This window comes from Metarhizium acridum (genome assembly GCF_019434415.1).
Source record: "Metarhizium acridum strain ARSEF 324 chromosome Unknown scaffold_29, whole genome shotgun sequence".
Lineage (NCBI taxonomy): Eukaryota > Fungi > Ascomycota > Sordariomycetes > Hypocreales > Clavicipitaceae > Metarhizium > Metarhizium acridum.
The window spans coordinates 1,565,529-1,583,352 of record NW_027094017.1 but is presented as its reverse complement, the minus strand read 5'-3'; the positions used below and the strand labels follow the sequence as shown (position 1 = coordinate 1,583,352).

Below are 17,824 nucleotides of genomic sequence, written 5' to 3'. Positions count from 1 at the left end.
TAGTATGGTCATCGCGGTAGATTCTTTGCATAGCACTCTCTAAAGATGATTCCATTCATTCGTTTGTGTTTGAGCTGATGCGGGGTATCGGAGATTTTATATCGACTGCATGTAGCTGAAAGAACAGGTGCAACAACCTGCATACGTACAAGGAAGCATGTAACTGTAGGTGGCTTGCTTCAAGTCGTATTAACCAATAGACCAAGTAATGCCTCCTCACTCGGTGATACATATTCTGCACGCATGTGCTCTTGTGTCATCATGACAAATAAGTTTTGTTACACGACAATCGAATTGATAAAATAGAGTTCGAAGCATTCCCCAGCTTTTCGATGCGGAAAAGCACCATTGGAATGCATCTGCAAGCCATGTAGCGTTTTAGATAAACCGATAAACTCCCGGCCTCTATTGCGTCATATTTTCAGCCACTTGAAGTAAGCATGTTGGTATCCTGTTTCCTAAAGGTGAATTCGGGGTCCCAATGCCATAGCCCGTGGGATAAATTTGCGTGGGCAACGCTCCACATTCATTCTCCGAGACCAGGCCTGGACACAAGCTTCATGTCCATATTAGCTTTCAGTGTGTAATTGCTTACAAGTTGCACAGAAAGCTGCGTAGAAATAAGAAGTATCTGTAGATTCTGTACAGGGTATGACTTGGGCCCGTCTAGAGACAAGTTATCCAACCACGACATGACAACACCTTATCTAGCTGAAAAAAATTACCATCCGATGAGTTTCTAGTTGAAAATGTCGCCTTTACCCTGAAAGCTACATGGAGAGTAACAATCAACATTAACATGACAACAAGAAGCATAGGGGGCCAGCCGCAGGACGGACACGGACCGGCGATAGTGGAGCCCCGGCGCAGCCCCGGCGTTGTGCGGGGGGCAAACAGCGCTAAAGCCCCCCCAGGTGCCAGGTGCCAGTAAGCAGTCTGGCCAATCAAATAACAGCACATGCACTGTTGAGAACATTGAAACCTGAACCAGACGGCTTATACATGTAAATTCTCGACCAGCTTATTCTCACTTACACCCTTTTCACACACAATCCAATTTCTTACACCCAACGCCCGCTGAACTCCCTTATTAGTACCGTCCCCAGAGTCTTGCGACTTGTTACTGCTTCAAGACCTGTTTTTGGGGCGAAAATCTGTTCATTTTTTTTGCCATGGCTGTTGATGCTTGGGCCGCCGACTTCGTGAATCGTGACCGCCTTTGGAGTCGACAGGCTCCTCGAGGTTCGGACTTCAGGCGTGAAAAAAATGCCAGCGCTGAATATCGACACCGGGATAGACAAGAAGATCTGTAGTAAACCCATGAGGATAAACAAACTGGGTCTTTAGGGCGACTGGGACGACCTGACCTTTCACGGGGGCCCGGACAGGCCATCCTCGGGTGTAAGTCGTCATTACACACGCCCCTGACTTTCTAGCTCATCTACCGCTATAGATTGCTCCTCTCGCTATGCCAACTGGAAATCATTGTACCCCGAGCGCGCGGATTCGGCCATGTTGTCCTGTGTTAGCCGTGGTGGTGGACGAGTTGTGATTGAGGTCTAGTGGATGTTGGCCAGAACAGACACACCTTGTCATGGTCGATCAAGTTGATAGACAAGACCGCAGCATACGTTGACTAAATGTCCATTCTTATATTACAAGTCTGCGTATAGTGTCAATTTATCGCTAAATCGTCTGAATCTGGAAATGTCGCTTGAAGTAACATGGAGACGCTGGTGGTAGATATGTCGATACGATTCAGTCATCGCACCTCAGTCATTCCATGTCATTCCTAACAAAACTATTTCTCACGAATCCTCAGTAGCAATATTTAGCTCAGCTAGTTAATTAATTCTTCTAGAATATTATACAAATCATTAAAAAACGTGCAATCCAATACCAAAAGAAACCCAACAAAAGGAAGAATATCAGTGTATACCGGCTCACATTTACATGACAGTCCGCCGCAACATTATCCATTTAGCCGCTGGATGCGTTCTCAGCCTTCCTTGAATCTTTTAAGCAACGCCCTCAGAAACTCAGCATCAACAGCTGGACAGCCAGCAGCCGCACCGGGGTTAAGAACATCCAGGATATCCATCGTCTTCTGGTTGTCCAGACTAAACATGACACCACCCGTAGAAAGATATTGTTTGAGCACGGCGCTTCTCACAACTTGGCCGGCTCCATCCTCACCCTCTGCCGACTCCATACTGCTCAGCCATTCATCAAGCGATACCAGACTAGGCCGTGTTTGTTGCGAACGGAGCTCGGCAATGATCTGGGGCAAGTCTTTGAGGCGCAGCGGTAACGGGTTGGTAATGTGGTAGATTTGAGGAGCAGAGTATATTTCAGACGAGGGAACATGGGAGAGAGCCCCCTTCGTGGAAGTCAGCGTGAAAAAGTTGGAGGCGAGCCAGTCCACAGGCACGACGTCGACGGCGAAGCTTGGCTGATCGGCACGGCCAATCTGGGGCACCGTCCCCGATTCAATCATGCTCGCGACGACGCGCATGATGAACTCATCACCAGGGTCGGGAACGCCAGGACCCCGAACAGCGGCGGTGACACCCGAAGCCCGGGTAATCGTCACGGGGAATCCTCTTTGAGCAGCCTTGGTCAGCAGGTTCTCCGCTACCCATCGGGTCTTGAAGTAGCCAGAATCGTCTCCGGTTGGGGGCGAAAAGTGAGAACTGTCTTCTTCCCCAATGGCGTAATCCTCGCGAGTCCGCTTAGATGCAGACCAAGTCTGGAGATGGGCAACGGACCACGTGGACAGGTAGTTGATGTCGGAGAGATGGGACCCAAGGCCCGACAGTTTGATAACATCAAATATGGGCGTAATATTGCTTGGCTTCAGAGAGCTGTATGTTTTGAGCAGCGAGACGTGACCTCCGAGGTGGTAGATGGATTGCACCGTCTGGCCGAGTTCCCTAAAGGCAGATCGTGAGAGACCAAAGTTGGACTGGTTCAATGATCCTGGAACAAACTTGACACGGCCGCTGATATCATCCAGGGTCAGATTTTCATTAAGCAAGTCGAGTTTCTGGAGGAGATCAATGAGCGCCTGCGGCTCCATCTTCTCCATGGATCCCAAGACGTGAACTGTGGCGTCTCGTTTGGTTCGGAGAATTTCCACCAGCAGGTGGATTCCAACGAAGGATTCTGCCCCTGTCAGGAGAATAGACTTGAGTTCATCGCGATCGATGCGAGGAATACCATATCGTGGTATATACTGGCTGGTGTTGGGTAGATTGGTCTCGACATTCCAGCTAATGACACTCTCAAGCCCGCCCTTACCAGCGCCATCACCGCCTTTTGCACGTCTCAAGTACGCACAGACGGCGGCCGCAGTTGGTTCGCGTATCAGAGCGGGCAAGGGAGGAGCAATCTTGAACTGCTTCTTCACTTTGGCTCGCAGTCGAACGAGGAGGATACTGTTGCCGCCTCTCTCGAAAAATGAATCGTTCAACTCGATTTCTCCGCCAAGTGTAGTCCTGAAAAGGGCAAGAATGGTTCCCTCCAGATCTTCAGTACGTTGGTCTGAGGCTGTCGTTGTGGTCGGCCCATTCCTGCCAGGCTGTGTGGTGATGCTTGACGGAAACAAGAGTTCCAACTGCCTCTCCAAAAGGTTTCTGCGATCGACCTTGCCGCCGAGAGTAACTGGAAGCTTGGCCAGAAACTGGTATCCGTTGGGAAGCATGTAGTAGTTGAGATGCGGCTTAATCTTGCGGTGCAAGTGAGAAATAATGGCGACCTTGTCAGCCTCATTGGTGATGTTGGCTTTAGGAACGAGGTAGGCAATGAGTTGCTGCTGCTCATCAGAGTCCACGGTGCGAGCCACAACTGCAATGTCAACAAGGGCACCGGCTTTCTTCAAAGACTGCGACGCCTTGAAGATTACCTGTTCCACTTCACCGAGATCGATCCTAAAGCCCCGGAGCTTGATTTGCTTGTCTCCTGCAATTCGACCGTGGAACTCCAGTTGGCCATCAGGTCGGAAACGGCCGCGGTCTCCCGTCTTGAACATTCTGTTCCATCCCCTCGTGCGGTCGTCCTCGGATGCAAACGGATCCTCAACAAATGATTGTGCATTTGCTTCGGGTCTATTCAAGTATCCGGCACCGACTTGAACTCCACCTACAACCAGTTCACCAATCTGACCAGCCGGGACAGGGTTGCCTCTGATATCAAGGAGGTAGTGGCGGCAGTTGTCCATGGGATATCCAATGGGGAGACTTACAACTCCCTCACCAGGATAATCAATCTTGCTTATGGCCGTCTGTACAACGAGTTCTGAAGGAGACCAAGTGTTGTAGAGAGTGGCAGGCGTTCCAAGATCGTAGAATGCCTTGGCAACACGGACAGGTAACCGCTCACCAGCAAAGTAGGCGACTCTGTACTTGGAACATTTCCGAAGAGCCTCGCTGTTGAACTCCATGAGCAGTGCAAATTGAGTCGGGGTGAAATATGTGACACTAACACCCTCCCTCATCATGAAATCAGCGAGCGCGACGGGGTCTTTGCGTGTTTCCCATGAAGCAACGGAAACAGTTGCGCCAGCTGTTAGGCCACCGAAGATCTGAACAATAGAAAGATCAAATGATGTAGTCGTGTGTGCGAGAAAGTTGTCATCCTGTGAAAAGGCATAGTCTTTGTTCAGTGTTGCCAACATGGCTTGAGTATTGGACTCCTTCAGCACGACTCCTTTAGGGGTGCCGGTGCTTCCCTGCTATAGTTAGATGGTTTATGTAGGGGAAGCAAGACTGGCCATGTTTCAAGTTCATTAAAACTCACAGAGGTATAGATCATATAAAAAGGATCATCGGGGTGTCGTGCTCGCTGGTGAGCAATGGTTCTGCCCGCAGCGGCAGCGTCTTCGATCCTAATGACCTTGGGGGCCATTACCATCTTGGACAATAATTCAGCGACCAGGCCGTCTTGGCCTGGGCCAGTTAGAAGAATCCTGGCACCAGAGTCAGAAACCATAAACGAGAGGCGGTCGTGGGCGAAATCGGTATCGAGCGCGACATAGCACGATCCCGTCATGAGGGCCGCGAGCATGCCCGTCACCGCCTCAACACCGGGCAAAGCGATCAGCCCGATTTTATCACCGGGTTGTGCGCCAAAATCGAGGAGCTCAGAGGCTACGCTCTCCGCGCTTTCGATCAGCTGCCTGTATGTTATGCTACGGCAGTCAGAGGTGTTTATCGCTGCAGTTTGAGGGTGTTGTCTTGCCGTCTTGGTAATTACATCGAGTACACTCTGCTCCCCCCACTGACATTCTTTAGTCTCCATATTCCAATAGTTCTTTTTGAGAAATTCGATTTCGAGGGGTCCACACATGCTGATTTCGTCAACGGGTTGGCGGTGGTCCCTGATACAGCTACCGAGGAAGGTGTTGAAATTGTCGAGGAATCGCTCCATGTCGGGATTGTAATATAGAGCGGTTGAATACTCGATCTTGAGGTCCAGGCTATGCTCAGAAGTCTCAACGGCTTCAAGTTGAATATCGGCGGCGGTGGGAATGTCGTCAGATTCGATGTTTTCAACAACAAAGTCGCAGGTGGTGTAAGTCGGAACAGGGCCGTGAATCTGGTAGTTGACGGCAATTTGGCCCACGGGCATGTGGCTGTTCGTCTTCTTGACATTCATGATATCGACTATGGTATCAAATGGAACACCGCTGTGAGCCATGGCATCTAGAGCACGAGACTTGGTAGCCTGGAACAATTGATCGAATGGAACATCACAGTCATCTACACGTCATGGTCAGCCAATATTTTCAACTAGAAAATTCTCAAACCCGCTTCGCAAGAGTAACAGCAAGTCGCTGCGCAGGCATAGTCACTTACCATTACATCTCACAGGAGCAAGATTGACGAAGAAACCCATCAGGGGTTCGGTATCGGGGTGAGGTCGGTTTCCGTCAACCATGAGAAGTACAAGATCCTTATCTTCGGTGTATCTGTAAAGGAAGGCTTGGAAAGCAGCAAAAACGAAGTGGAATGGAGTTCCATTCGACTGGGAAGCAATTCGCTTCATACGAGCAAATAACTTGGCGTTGAGGTTTGTTCTGACTTTCTGGCGCAGAGGATCACTTCTTGCTGGGCGTTCACCCTTGGCGAAAGGGAGAAGCTTGCTAGACTGGGGGATGCCCTTGAGGGTTGTCCTCCACCAGTCAAGGTCAGGTTTCATCAGATTGGACGCAAGACGGGCGTTGTGCCATAGCGTAAAGTCGACGTAGTTGAACTTGGGAGCAGAAACGGTTGCAAGATCACTACCGGTTCGCAGAGCGTCGTAGATACCGACAAACTGCGACATCATCGGGAACAAACTAGCACGGTCAATGGAAATATGATGGGTCATGCCAACCACAGCCCATTCCTCCTCACTGAGCTTGGCAAGCGAGTAAGTAGCAACTTCACCTTCTTCAACATTCATCTCAATCTTGCGGTTATACCTGACAAATTCCTCGAGAGCCCTTTCGATATCCGCTTCCTTGGTCAAATCGCGGAAGTCAACACCGAGCTCAAAATCTTCAAGGGGCTCTTGGACGGCAAAGTCATCTCCCTCGAAATATGCAGTCCGCAAAGCAGGGTTTCTGACGGCCATCTCCTGGATGGCCTTCTGGAGAGTTGGGTAGTCGGGCTTGCCCCTGATTCGGAGGACAATGGGCAGGTTCAGAAAAGACTTGTCCTCTAGAAAACTGTGGACGAACCATAGGCGGGACTGGAAAGTAGAAAGAGGAACAAGCCCGCTATGCTGAGATTTTGTGAGCTGTCCAGTAGCCATGGCAGAGATGTTGCTATCCTCCTCGGGGCTTTCAGACTCCGCAGCAGACTTCTTCTCAGGCTTGTCTCCAGCGGTATGCTTGCTGGCGGATGCAGTGGTAACCATCCTAGCAGTCTTGGACACCAGGGCGTTGATAGAGGCAGCGCCCAATATGTCGAAGAGCGCAATGTCAACCTGGATCTCCTTTCGAAACCACTTCCGGAACTCAACAGCAACAATGGAATCAAGACCATAAGCAGACAATGGGTTGTTTGGCAGGATTGATTCGCGGGGAGTAGCAAGGACGCTAGCAATCTTTTCCAAAAATCCGTCAAGAAGGATATCAGTCTTCTTCTCAACATCAGGTTCCTCACTGAGAAGAGCAAGGAGGTTCTTGGAGCTCTGTCCGGCCCCCTCGGCACCAAAATCGTGGTTAGAATAGAGATTCCTCATCATTGGCTTACTAGCCCAGTATACATCCGGTGAGATAAGACCGACGCCGGTGATGATTTGGTGCCCGTTGCAGCCGCGAGCAGTGACGGGGTTAACAGACTTGTCAGTAATCACAGCTTCTTCGAGCTGGTAGAGGAGTTCCTCCTCATTGATGGTGTCCATCCCCATTCTGAGCATAATCTTCTGCAGTTCCTCGTTCTCAGCAACAACGCCAACACCAGTGACTGCGCCGACGTTCATCGTAGTCCCGCTAAGACGAAGCTCACGACGGTGTCGCATGAGGGCATCAAGGTAGCAATTGGCGGCCGAGTAGTTGGCCTGGCCCTTGGAGCCAACAACAGCCGCGACCGAGGAGAAACAGACAAAGAAGTCCAGGTTTTTGCCCAGAGTTGCTTCGTGCAAGTTCCTGGTTCCCTCAACCTTGGGCTGGCAGCAACGCTGCCATTGTTCGTATGTCATGGTTTCAAGAGGTTTATCCTGCAAGACCATGGCAGCTTGGAAGATGCCTCCTAGCGAAGATCCAATCTGTTCAACACAACTCTGGACATCGGTAAACTTGGAGACATCACCACGGTATACGGTAGCGTCAACACCACGTTCAATAAGCCAGTCAATGGTGGCCTTTGCCTCGGCCTTGTCGGCACCAGAACGGGACAAAAAGGCAAGTCTGCTGGCTCCCTTACGGACCATCCACTGAGAAATAGTGCGACCTAGACCTCCAAGACCACCGACCAAGAGATAAGTCTTTGAAGAGCTGAATAGCTTGACATCACGGTATCCGCCACGCATAACCGGGACCATGTCCTCTGGATGGGGTACAAGAACAATCTGCAAAGGTTGTTGGTAAGTTTATAACATTCTTTCAAGTAGAGTAAATACCTTGCCAGTGTGCTTTCCCATCTGCAGCAATCGAAAGCCTTTGACAACCTCAGAATACGGGACTTCTTTGATTGTAGCGGGCGTGCGGATCTCGCCGTTGGCAAGAAGGGCAAAACACTCCTTGAAAAGCTTCTCGCCGAGAGCCTCATTCTTTTTAAACATGGTCTATAGCATGTTAATCTTTGGTAGCTTGAAGGAAGTAAGAAAGAAGAAGGAACTTACCACAAGGTCAATGGAAGCGAACAATACATTGCGCCGAAAGGGGTCCATGGCGATCTTGCTGTTCTCATGAATATCTCGCTTCCCTATCTCGAGAAATCGCCCAAAAGGAGCAAGACAGGCCCAAGAGGCATGCAGAAGAGGACCTGCCAAACTGTTGAGGACGACATCAACCCCCTTGCCGCCACTGGCTTCCATCACGCCCTTGGCAAACGAGACATCACGAGAAGAGAAAATTTGTTCCTCCTTGAGACCATAGATTTCCTTGAGAAGCCTCCTCTTAGCAGGAGAGCCTACAGTAGCGTATATATGGGCACCCGCACGCTGAGCGATCTGGATAGCCATCTGGCCTACACCGCCGGCCGCGGCGTGAATAAGAACAGACTCTCCCTTGGCCAGGCGAGCGGTATGATCTAAAGCAAACCAAGCAGTACCAAGTATCAGCGGCATCGCAGCAGCGTCGACATAAGACAAGTTGTCGGGTAACTTGTAGCACCAAGATGCTGGATTCCGGACAAGACTGCGGTGAGCGCCCTGGCCGGGACGGAGAGCAACAACTTTATCACCAACTTCAAATCCCTTGACATTGGCGCCGACTTTGGTGCAGATGCCAGCACATTCGTCACCAAGATTGAAATCCTCAATAATACCCATGCTGGCGGCAACGTCACGAAAGTTGATGGACGAAGCTTTGGTCTCAACCTCAATCTCGTTGTCGTTGATCTTGGTGTCCATGACCTGAGTATCCTCACCAAAGTACAAGGTTTCGAGCAGACCAATCTTTCCGATTCTTAGAGCGAGAGGAGTACGAGTCTCAGCAGTACCAAAGGGCTCAAGGCGAGGTTCTTGGTTGGGGCCGTTCCTGAGCTTGCAGTTACGCTCGTCATCTGCCTCCACGCGGGGAATGTGTACGATGCCGTTTCTTTCAGCCAACTCATCCTCTGTGATTCTCGTGTCCAACAAACGGATGATATTGGCGGCTACGGTCTGGGCAGGAGAGTCAATACCGAAATCGAAATTTACCGCGCGAAGACTGTCATTCTCAGATCGTGCAGCGCGGACGAGCCCGATAAACATGGCATTGTCTGGGCGGCTGGCTTCGAGAGTAGCACCTTCGGTTGGCCAGACGACATTCTTCTCGAGAGAAATGAGAAGAGCTTGAGCGCCCTTGAAGGCAGTTTTGTCGGAGATGGACTCATCCAATCCCGCAAGGACGACGACATCCTTGGCCAATAGAGAGGTGCCCTTGGACGCCAGCTCGGAAAAGCTGGTGAAGGTGATCTTACCCCCATGAGCAGACTCGAGTTCCTTTAGAATGACGGAAGTTCGTGCAGAAGGCTTGCCGATTGGCATGACCACAGACAACTCAGAGTTGAGAGTGAATGGCTCAGCAGCCTTACGGACAGCAGTACAAAGGGGGCTGGAGAAGAGCTCTTGCAAGTACGCCGTGACGACACCCTTTTGTCCGTCGAACAAAATGCGTCCAGTGTCATTCATAAATGGAACTGCATTTACACCTGCCTCGCTGACAATTACGAGGTCATAAGAGTCGGGAGTTGGCTCTACCACGCTGACCAGACCGCGGCATTCCTTGGACAGCCTTTCGGCTTCCTCTCCAAACTTATTTCCCTCGAGTGACCATATGTCTAGCTGCTTGAATCTTCTTCTCTCTCCTTTCGCACATCCCAAATGCTGGATGAAGTCTCGCGTCTTGTTCAGATCGGAGGTGATGTGCAACATCTTCGTGGTAGGGTACTGGTGAGCAAACATGTCAACAATATCAGAGAGAGGTTTGCCCTTTACGTTGGTCAACATATCAAAAAATGGCTGCCATCGCTGGCGGTAGAAGAGTGTTCGAGGTCCTTGGCCCTCGGGAGCTTCGCGGCCCAGGGAATTCACCTCAAGCCCGGCAATCTCCATCATCAGCTCGCCCCTCTCATTCTGCATAATCATGTCGTTGATAGCAACACGAGGAGAGGGCACCTTTGTGAATGACCCAACCTGAAAATTCTTAACGTCGGTAGAGTATCTCCAGTTGAAGAAGTTGCCTGAAACATTGAGAGCTCGGAAGAAGGACGGAACATAAGGCTCGTCAAGAGGACGACCAAGGCGGTTCTCAACAGCATGGAAGATGACATGGAAGAAGGAGTCAAGAAGAGTTGGTTGCAGAACCGTCTCGTCACCCGCCTCCAAGGGAAGATGCCTGGGGTCGAAAACGAGGTCAGAGACAGCGAAGCCAACACCACTCTCGATGCTGCCTTTGAGAAGACGGAACTTTTCACCATAGGCGAGGCCAAGATCTGCCATGTTCTTGTAGAATGTGGCAGCGGGCATGGACCTATAGGTCTTCTTGCGAAGCTCATTGAGGTTCGTACCCTCGGCATAGCGACAAGTATAATCTACAGGAGCAGCGTCACCCTTTTCAACGCTGATGAGACCATGACAGTGGCTAGTGCAGTTCGAATTTTCGTCGTAGGAGAAGACGTTGAACTCGTACCAGGTATCCGAGTGGCTCTTGGCGGACAGAGTGACTGGTTTGAGTTCAAGAAGTACTTCAACGCCCTCATCGGTAGAAGGAATCAAAAGAGCGTTCTTTACGATAATATCCTTGAGACGAATAATCTTCACGCTCTTGACTTGGTCAGTGCGAATGGCTGCCTCGATAGCCATGCTGATGTAGCCGGCACCAGGAAAGACGACCTTGTTCTCTACCACGTGCTCATTGAGCCATGGTAGCTCGCTGAGTCGGAGATAGTTTCGAAACAGAGGATGTCGTACAACAGAGCCGGCAACCCTATGGCCCAGGGTAGCATGGCGAAACTCTCGCTGGCGATGCTCCTTGATGTGGCGAGTCTCAGACCAATACCGACGGTGCTCCCAAGTATACGTAGGGAGGTTATGGAGCTGGATACCGGTAGGAGTAGAGACTAAAGCTCCGTCCAGGGTTTGACTGAGATTCTGGTTGGCGGCGACAATATCAACGGGGTAGCCGAGAGAGAAAAGAGAGCCGGCCATGTTCAAAAGGCATTCGAAATCGGGCACACCACGGGTCAGGGAGGCGATGTAAGGAAGATCCAGCTTGAGAGACTGGACAGTCTGGCGAGCTGGGCCCTTGAGGGCAGGATGAGGGCCAATTTCAACCAAAATATCCACATTCTGCTCATCCTCTTCGTCGAGCAGAATACCAGTCAGGGCATCAGAGAATCGCACGGCTTGAACCATGTTGGCAGCCCAATAAGAGGCCCCCATCTTCCGGTGGTCAGCCTGGCGAGAAGTAACACTGGAGAACATGCGGCACTTGGGGGGATCGGTCTTGAAGGCAGGGTTGTTCTTAAGAGCATTTTCATATGCCGGGGCCAGGGGAAACATGTGGTGAGAGTGAAAGGCCTGCTTGACAATAAGCTGTCGAACAAAGACCTTCTTCTCCGTGAGCTTTTGCTTGAGCTCAAGGATAGCGTCTTCATCCCCGGAAACAGTCATGGTGGACGGGCTGTTGACAGCAGCAATGGTGAGACGGCCAGCGTAAGGTTTGAGCTCCTCAAGACACTTATTCTCGGGAAGACCAACAGCCATCATGCCACCAGGAACACCTTCGCTGCGACTAGCCGACATGTAACGGCCGCGGTAGTAGGCCGCTATGAGAGCACTATCGAAGGAAAGGATACCAGCAGCATAAGCAGCGCCCATTTCACCAGAAGAGTGGCCAACGACAGCAGAGGGCTTGATTCCCCAGCACGCAATCAGGTCAATGATGGCAAGCTGGAGAGCGGTGCAGATAGTCTGAGAATACAACGTCTCTCCTAGTAAAGTTGTCTCCTTGTTCTTGTTGAGTTCGGCAACAATGGACCACTCAGGGGCGTCAGGGAGGCTCTTGAGAATGGCGTCACATCGCTGCAGACTCTGGCGGAAATGGGGACACTCTTCAATAAGCTGCCTGCCCATAGCAAACCACTGAGCACCCTGGCCAGTGAAGATGAAGCCGAGCTTGGGAACTGCATTCTTAGCAATGGTCCAGGGGGCAGCTGGGCGCGGAGAGGAGAGCTGATCAACAAGGCCAGCCTTGTCATTCGCAACAACAAACGAACGCTGCTGGTGCAATGTCCGGCGAGTAGATAAGCTGTAGGGAAGGTCGGCAATGGTGGCATCCTCGGTGTTGTTGAGGTAGGCCTTGAGAGTCTCCTCTGACATCTCGCCGGCTTTGGAGGAGTGAGACGTAAGTGGAACAAGATAAGGGCGGGAGTGAACGCCGTTGGCAATGGGCTCAGAAGAAATAGGAGCAGGTAGTTTCTCATCCCTACTATACTCCTCCAAGATAACATGGGCATTAGTACCACCGTAGCCAAAGGAGTTAATGCTGGCGCGCCGAGGAACACCATCGGGAACCTTCCACTCGACGAGCTTGGTTGGGATAGTAATCTTCCACTTCTCAAAGTCGATTTTGGGGTTTGGCGTATTGAAGTGCATGTTCGGGGGGATACAGTTTTTCTCGAGTGCCATTGTGGTCTTGATCACACCAGCAAGACCGGAGGCACCTTCAAGATGGCCAATGTTTGTCTTGACAGAACCGACAAATAATGGCTCATCACGGCCGGGGGCAAAGACAGCACCGATGGCCCGGGTCTCAATAGGGTCTCCGGCAGCGGTGCCAGTGCCATGAGCTTCAAAATACTGAGTATGGTTGGGATTCAAGCCAGCTCGCTCATATGTTGATCGGATCAACTGCTCCTGGGCAACAGAGTTTGGGAGAGTGATGCCATTCTTCTTACCATCATGGTTAGATCCAGTAGCACGGACAACAGCGCGGATATTGTCACCATTGGCGACGGCATCAGACTTGCGCTTGAGAACAGCGCAGGCGATGCCTTCACCTCGGACGTAGCCACTTCCGGAAGCATCAAACGCCGCACAGCGGCCGTTGGTGGAAAGCATACCAAGGTCGGTCATGGTGACAAACACGTTGCTATCGTAGTGCAGCGAGGATCCAACAACTATGCAGATGTCGGCTTCACCATTTTGCAGGGTCTGGCTACCGAGATGGAAGCAAACAAGGGACGAAGAGCAAGCGGTATCAATGGTGACACTCGTACCGTGGAGATCGTAAAAGTAAGAAATCCGGTTGGATAGGATAGCGTCACCGGTACCAGTTACCTATATCAACACAAGGGGGTCAGAAGTCCAAGTTTTCGAGGACAAACACGGGGTCGAAAAGTAAGACGTACAGTGTACTTTGGATAGTATTCCAAATCCTTGGTCAACATGGCATTATAGTCATTGGTAAAACTTCCGCAAAATACAGATGTCAATGAGCCTCGAATCTCCTGAAGGGTGATTCCAGCATTCTCGAGGGCTTCATAGACTACTTCGAGAAGCAAACGCTGCTGGGGGTCCATGGCCTCGGCCTCCTTTCCGGAAATACCAAAGAAACCCGCATCAAAGTTTCCGATATCTTGGTCGAGAAAGTACCCGAAACGGGCATTAGTCTGTTGACCAAACGTGTAAGTATACTGCTTCTTTAATGCAAGGGCGTCGCTCATTATTGGACTTCACATACTGTGCCCTTATGGGTGGGCTCTGGGTGGAAAAAACTATCCACCTTCAGCCGATCCTCGGGCATCTTCTGCTGAACATCACGCTGTTCCGCGATGCTCTGCCAGAGCTTGCTGGGAGTGTTGGCTCCAGGTACACGGCAGGCAAGGCCGACTATAACGCTGGGGTCATCCGCACGTCCATTGATTCGGGAAGCCATTATTAATCAGGTGAATGGGTTGAGCTTATTAAACTAGTATAAATTCGCAATCGTGTCTAGACTTGGCCAAGGTTAATCGAAGACTAAAGTGCTGGAGAGTTGTATAGATGTCCTTGGGTTTTGAGGATGAATGGGACGTTTCTATAAAAGAGTATTTCTTCAATAAGAAAGAGCGTTATGCTTCCTGGATCGTCTGTTAAGGGCCTCGAAACCTCGGAATACGTCGTTGCTGAAAGTGGAAGGCTCAAAACCTTCTTTGTTACGAACCAAAAGCGGCATCAATATTGCCCTATGTCTTAAAATGGTTATGTTATGGTACAACACCGAGGACTAGCAATTTTCTAAAACTGTAAAGAGCTGGCTGAGCTGTTGAATAGAAGGTTGAGAAGATGCGAGCGTATCGGGACACCTCAAAACAATGTAGTTAGGACCATCTTTTGTATAAGAACTTGACAAACAACTGCGTGACCCACGAGATGTTCCATCTTGGTTTCTATTGCTCCTGCTTTCATTCATTGGCGGTGCATCCCGGAGCCGAAGATGCTTGGTTTCAGAGTGGTGGCTCCGGCACCATCCGGAGCATCGTCACTATCACGATGGCCGTCACCGAACGGCTCCGGAACGCGACTTTGGAGTTTTTGCTAGTGAAAACTATCGACAGGATTTCATGGGCCCGTGGACACCCTGGAACGTCCATGCCAGGAACTACGCCTGTTTCGTTTCCGTGCCATAACCCGGGTAGCCACGAGGCAGAGAGCAAGGGTCTTTAGGCACGTGTCTGCTAGCCACTTGATCTCGGAGATGTCGCAAGGTTACGGCAGAAGCCCCTTTAGCCTCGTAGGGAGGAAATCCCCTAAATCAGGTCCTTGCGCCAGCGGCATCTGGTATGGTGACGAAGTGGGTGTCTTGATAAGTGAGACGTAACAAATGGCTGGCCTTGACGAGTCAAACCAGCGTGAAAAGAGAGGTACTTACCGATACCACAGTGACTCGGGGTCGGAAGTACCTCGAGTTATGCAGGGGTCCAACATGCTTCGGACAAGGTTCTCTCAAGTTTCTAGCTTCAGGTACGCAGACAAGGGAGGGAAGCCACACCCAGCTTGAGCTGTCGCACATCTCCCTAGTTACGTTCGAATTCGGCTCACTCACTACTTAATCATCTAAGTGAAAATCTACTTGCAGTTTCTATTGTGTTTCCCTCAATTGTGTAGCATTGCAACTCGTCCTATGTGCTCACGTCTTTGCTACCCTCGCTCAGCTCCCCAACCCGTTTCACTAAACATTCAACCATCTTTTCAAACCGGCGACCGTACCCATGGTACCGTTGGAGCCAACAGGGCAAGCCGATGTGGACTTTGATGACCGTGGGGGCAATTTGTCACATTCGCCCGGTGATCTAGAGACACTTGTCAGTCATAGTCAGCCCGGGTAGCAAGTAGGAATATTATGCGACACACTAGGCAACCCACAATACTCCCAGTGCAGTTGTAAACTTGTTATATCAATTGACATAGACTCATTCGATAACCCGAGAAAGTGTTGGTGCGAACTCGGATAAGCCGCTTCTAACACCATCCTGAGCCGAATTGGGGGGCACGGAGCTTAATACAAAGTCCAACAAATGTCAAGCAACTGTGCAGCCTGTTGGTCCTCGGCATGCATCAGCACGAAACAATCCCTTGAGGCTTTCGAAATGCTATCAGTCACTTGAGTGCGGAAACAATTCGCCAGCACAGCTCGGAAGTTTCCACTGGCGAATGCTTCCATGAAACAAAACGCAATTGGCCGTAGTAGAATTACACTTGTGCAAAAGATGGCTTGGAGAAATACTCCAATTTTTGTTTCATACCTTCACATTACTGCTCACCTTGCCGCATAATCTTGTCCTGCGTTTGGACATCCTTGCTTGCCGCATCCTGTCCTCCACGTGTGGCAATACACGTGGCAGGGGGTTTGTATTGTAGATGTCCCTCAAAATAGATTTGATTTAAACCCCCCATGGGATGCAAACATGACTTAGGTGCTCCGAAACACCGATGTGCAAGGGACCCTGTCGTGGACCAACAAGCCTCATCCCCTTGAGTTGGTTTGTGAGAATATGGCGGCCTCAAGCCTAATATTAGCGAAGGCTAGGCGTTGCTGTTTGTTCCTACTCCGATTTATGACGATATTCGCCGATGGTATTTGGCAAGTCGTAGCTTATGTATGATAGAGCCGAGTCAACTATCACCAACAGTTCTTCTCGTATACTCATTGAGGCGAATGCAAGCATGCGGTTCCGGTCATTCTATCTCTAATTCCCAGTGGTGGAGCGGTTTATGCAAAGCTTAAAGCAGTGTACAAGCGAAATGGCCAGCATTATAAGGCAGCTAGCTCCGTCTTCTCCCTATGGCATACCATATCTCAGAAAAAGCATCCTCTGCCATGCTGGGGTTCATCTATCGGCGACGACACCCAGCACTTGCCCATCCAAAAGCACATCCCACCTGAATATGAAACCCTCCACAACACAAGACTTTGTTCAATCGCAAAAAGAAGGCAGATGGGTCGATAGGTCGTCTGTCATATATCAATGACACGACCACACCAATCCGCTTGGTAAAGAAGGCTGCAGTTATTTTAGGCCGAAATCATTCGTCACAGAGGCAGTATCTATTGCCTGGTAACAGAGGGGATGCTGAGACGTATTAATTCGTCTGCGCCAGTGAATAACTTGAACATTTCAGTTCCAATATGAAGCGACACCCTACGGACAGGGCCATCCAGAAAACTTCGCCCTTGCGTGCTTTCTAGTGATTACCCGGCGCTGACTGCTCAAATACATTGGGCGTGATTCTTTGCGGTGTCGGGCAAAAAAGTTACCCCGGTGAACTCGTATCAAAGCGATTGCTAACAAGTTTCTTCTTCGGAGAAACCAAGTTTCGTCTGACAAGCCCATCTGCAGGCAAACAGCTAGGCACCCTGGTACCATTTACGACACCAAGACTCGAGCAGTCTTCTTGACATTGTGAGCAGGCCATTTGCCCGATGGCAATATTGGGGGCCGGCCGTGGAGGCCAACACCACATGTACAACACGGGAATAGATAGACAGACCGGCAGTAGTAAAGACGTAAAACAGCAACATAGTGCAGAGGAGCACATAATCTTTCGAGGCAATACCCTTGCATTGCATAAAAGCATAACAATAAGAGAAGTCCTCACAATATCGCAGAAGACTGGAATAGTTGTCAGCTAGACCATCTCAATCTGTCAGAGAATACTAACTCTGGACCACACACTGTCATAGGAAACAGGAAAGTACTCGGGCAAGGCTGGCATATTGCTTTTTTACCCTTGAGATCTGATACGAGTTACAGCAAGAGACACAACTCGTGGCTTCAAAGGCTACTCCGGCGTTGTAAAAGCCACAGTTGATCAAAGTATGCCTTAATGGCCGCTTCCCGATGCATCTTTTGGCACCATATTTTGGGCCTACCCGGAGTCTCTCTTGTTCACACTCCCATCACCGCTCTGGAAAGCTTGATTGAGCTCGGGTGAGCCGTCCGCAGTGGCACGACGAGCCTCTGCCGTCGCCACCCGGGCGCAAGACACGCAGCAACACAAGGCTATTCTGCCTGTGCTAGCCTCAGCTAGGTCTTCAGGAACCTAGATGGATCTGTAGTCAGAAAAGAGACATGGACCTTCGCTTGTCATGATCTGCAGTTGGTAATCAACCCTTGCTCAGCCCATCGAGAGACGAGGCTTTCCGAAA

General features: G+C 50.4%; 1 protein-coding gene across 1 annotated transcript; it reads right to left on the bottom strand.

Moving 5' to 3' along the window:
• Window positions 1-1,999: 1,999 nt before the first annotated feature.
• Window positions 2,000-14,071, bottom strand: J3458_004556 (putative Hybrid PKS-NRPS biosynthetic cluster; the record flags this gene model as incomplete). The annotated part of the gene is made up of 7 exons (XM_066118280.1): window positions 2,000-4,729; window positions 4,798-5,759; window positions 5,856-8,055; window positions 8,107-8,271; window positions 8,329-13,473; window positions 13,545-13,805; window positions 13,877-14,071. 7 exons carry the CDS (start codon window positions 14,069-14,071, stop codon window positions 2,000-2,002), a joined length of 11,658 nt encoding a protein of 3,885 aa, XP_065976883.1.
• Window positions 14,072-17,824: the final 3,753 nt, after the last annotated feature.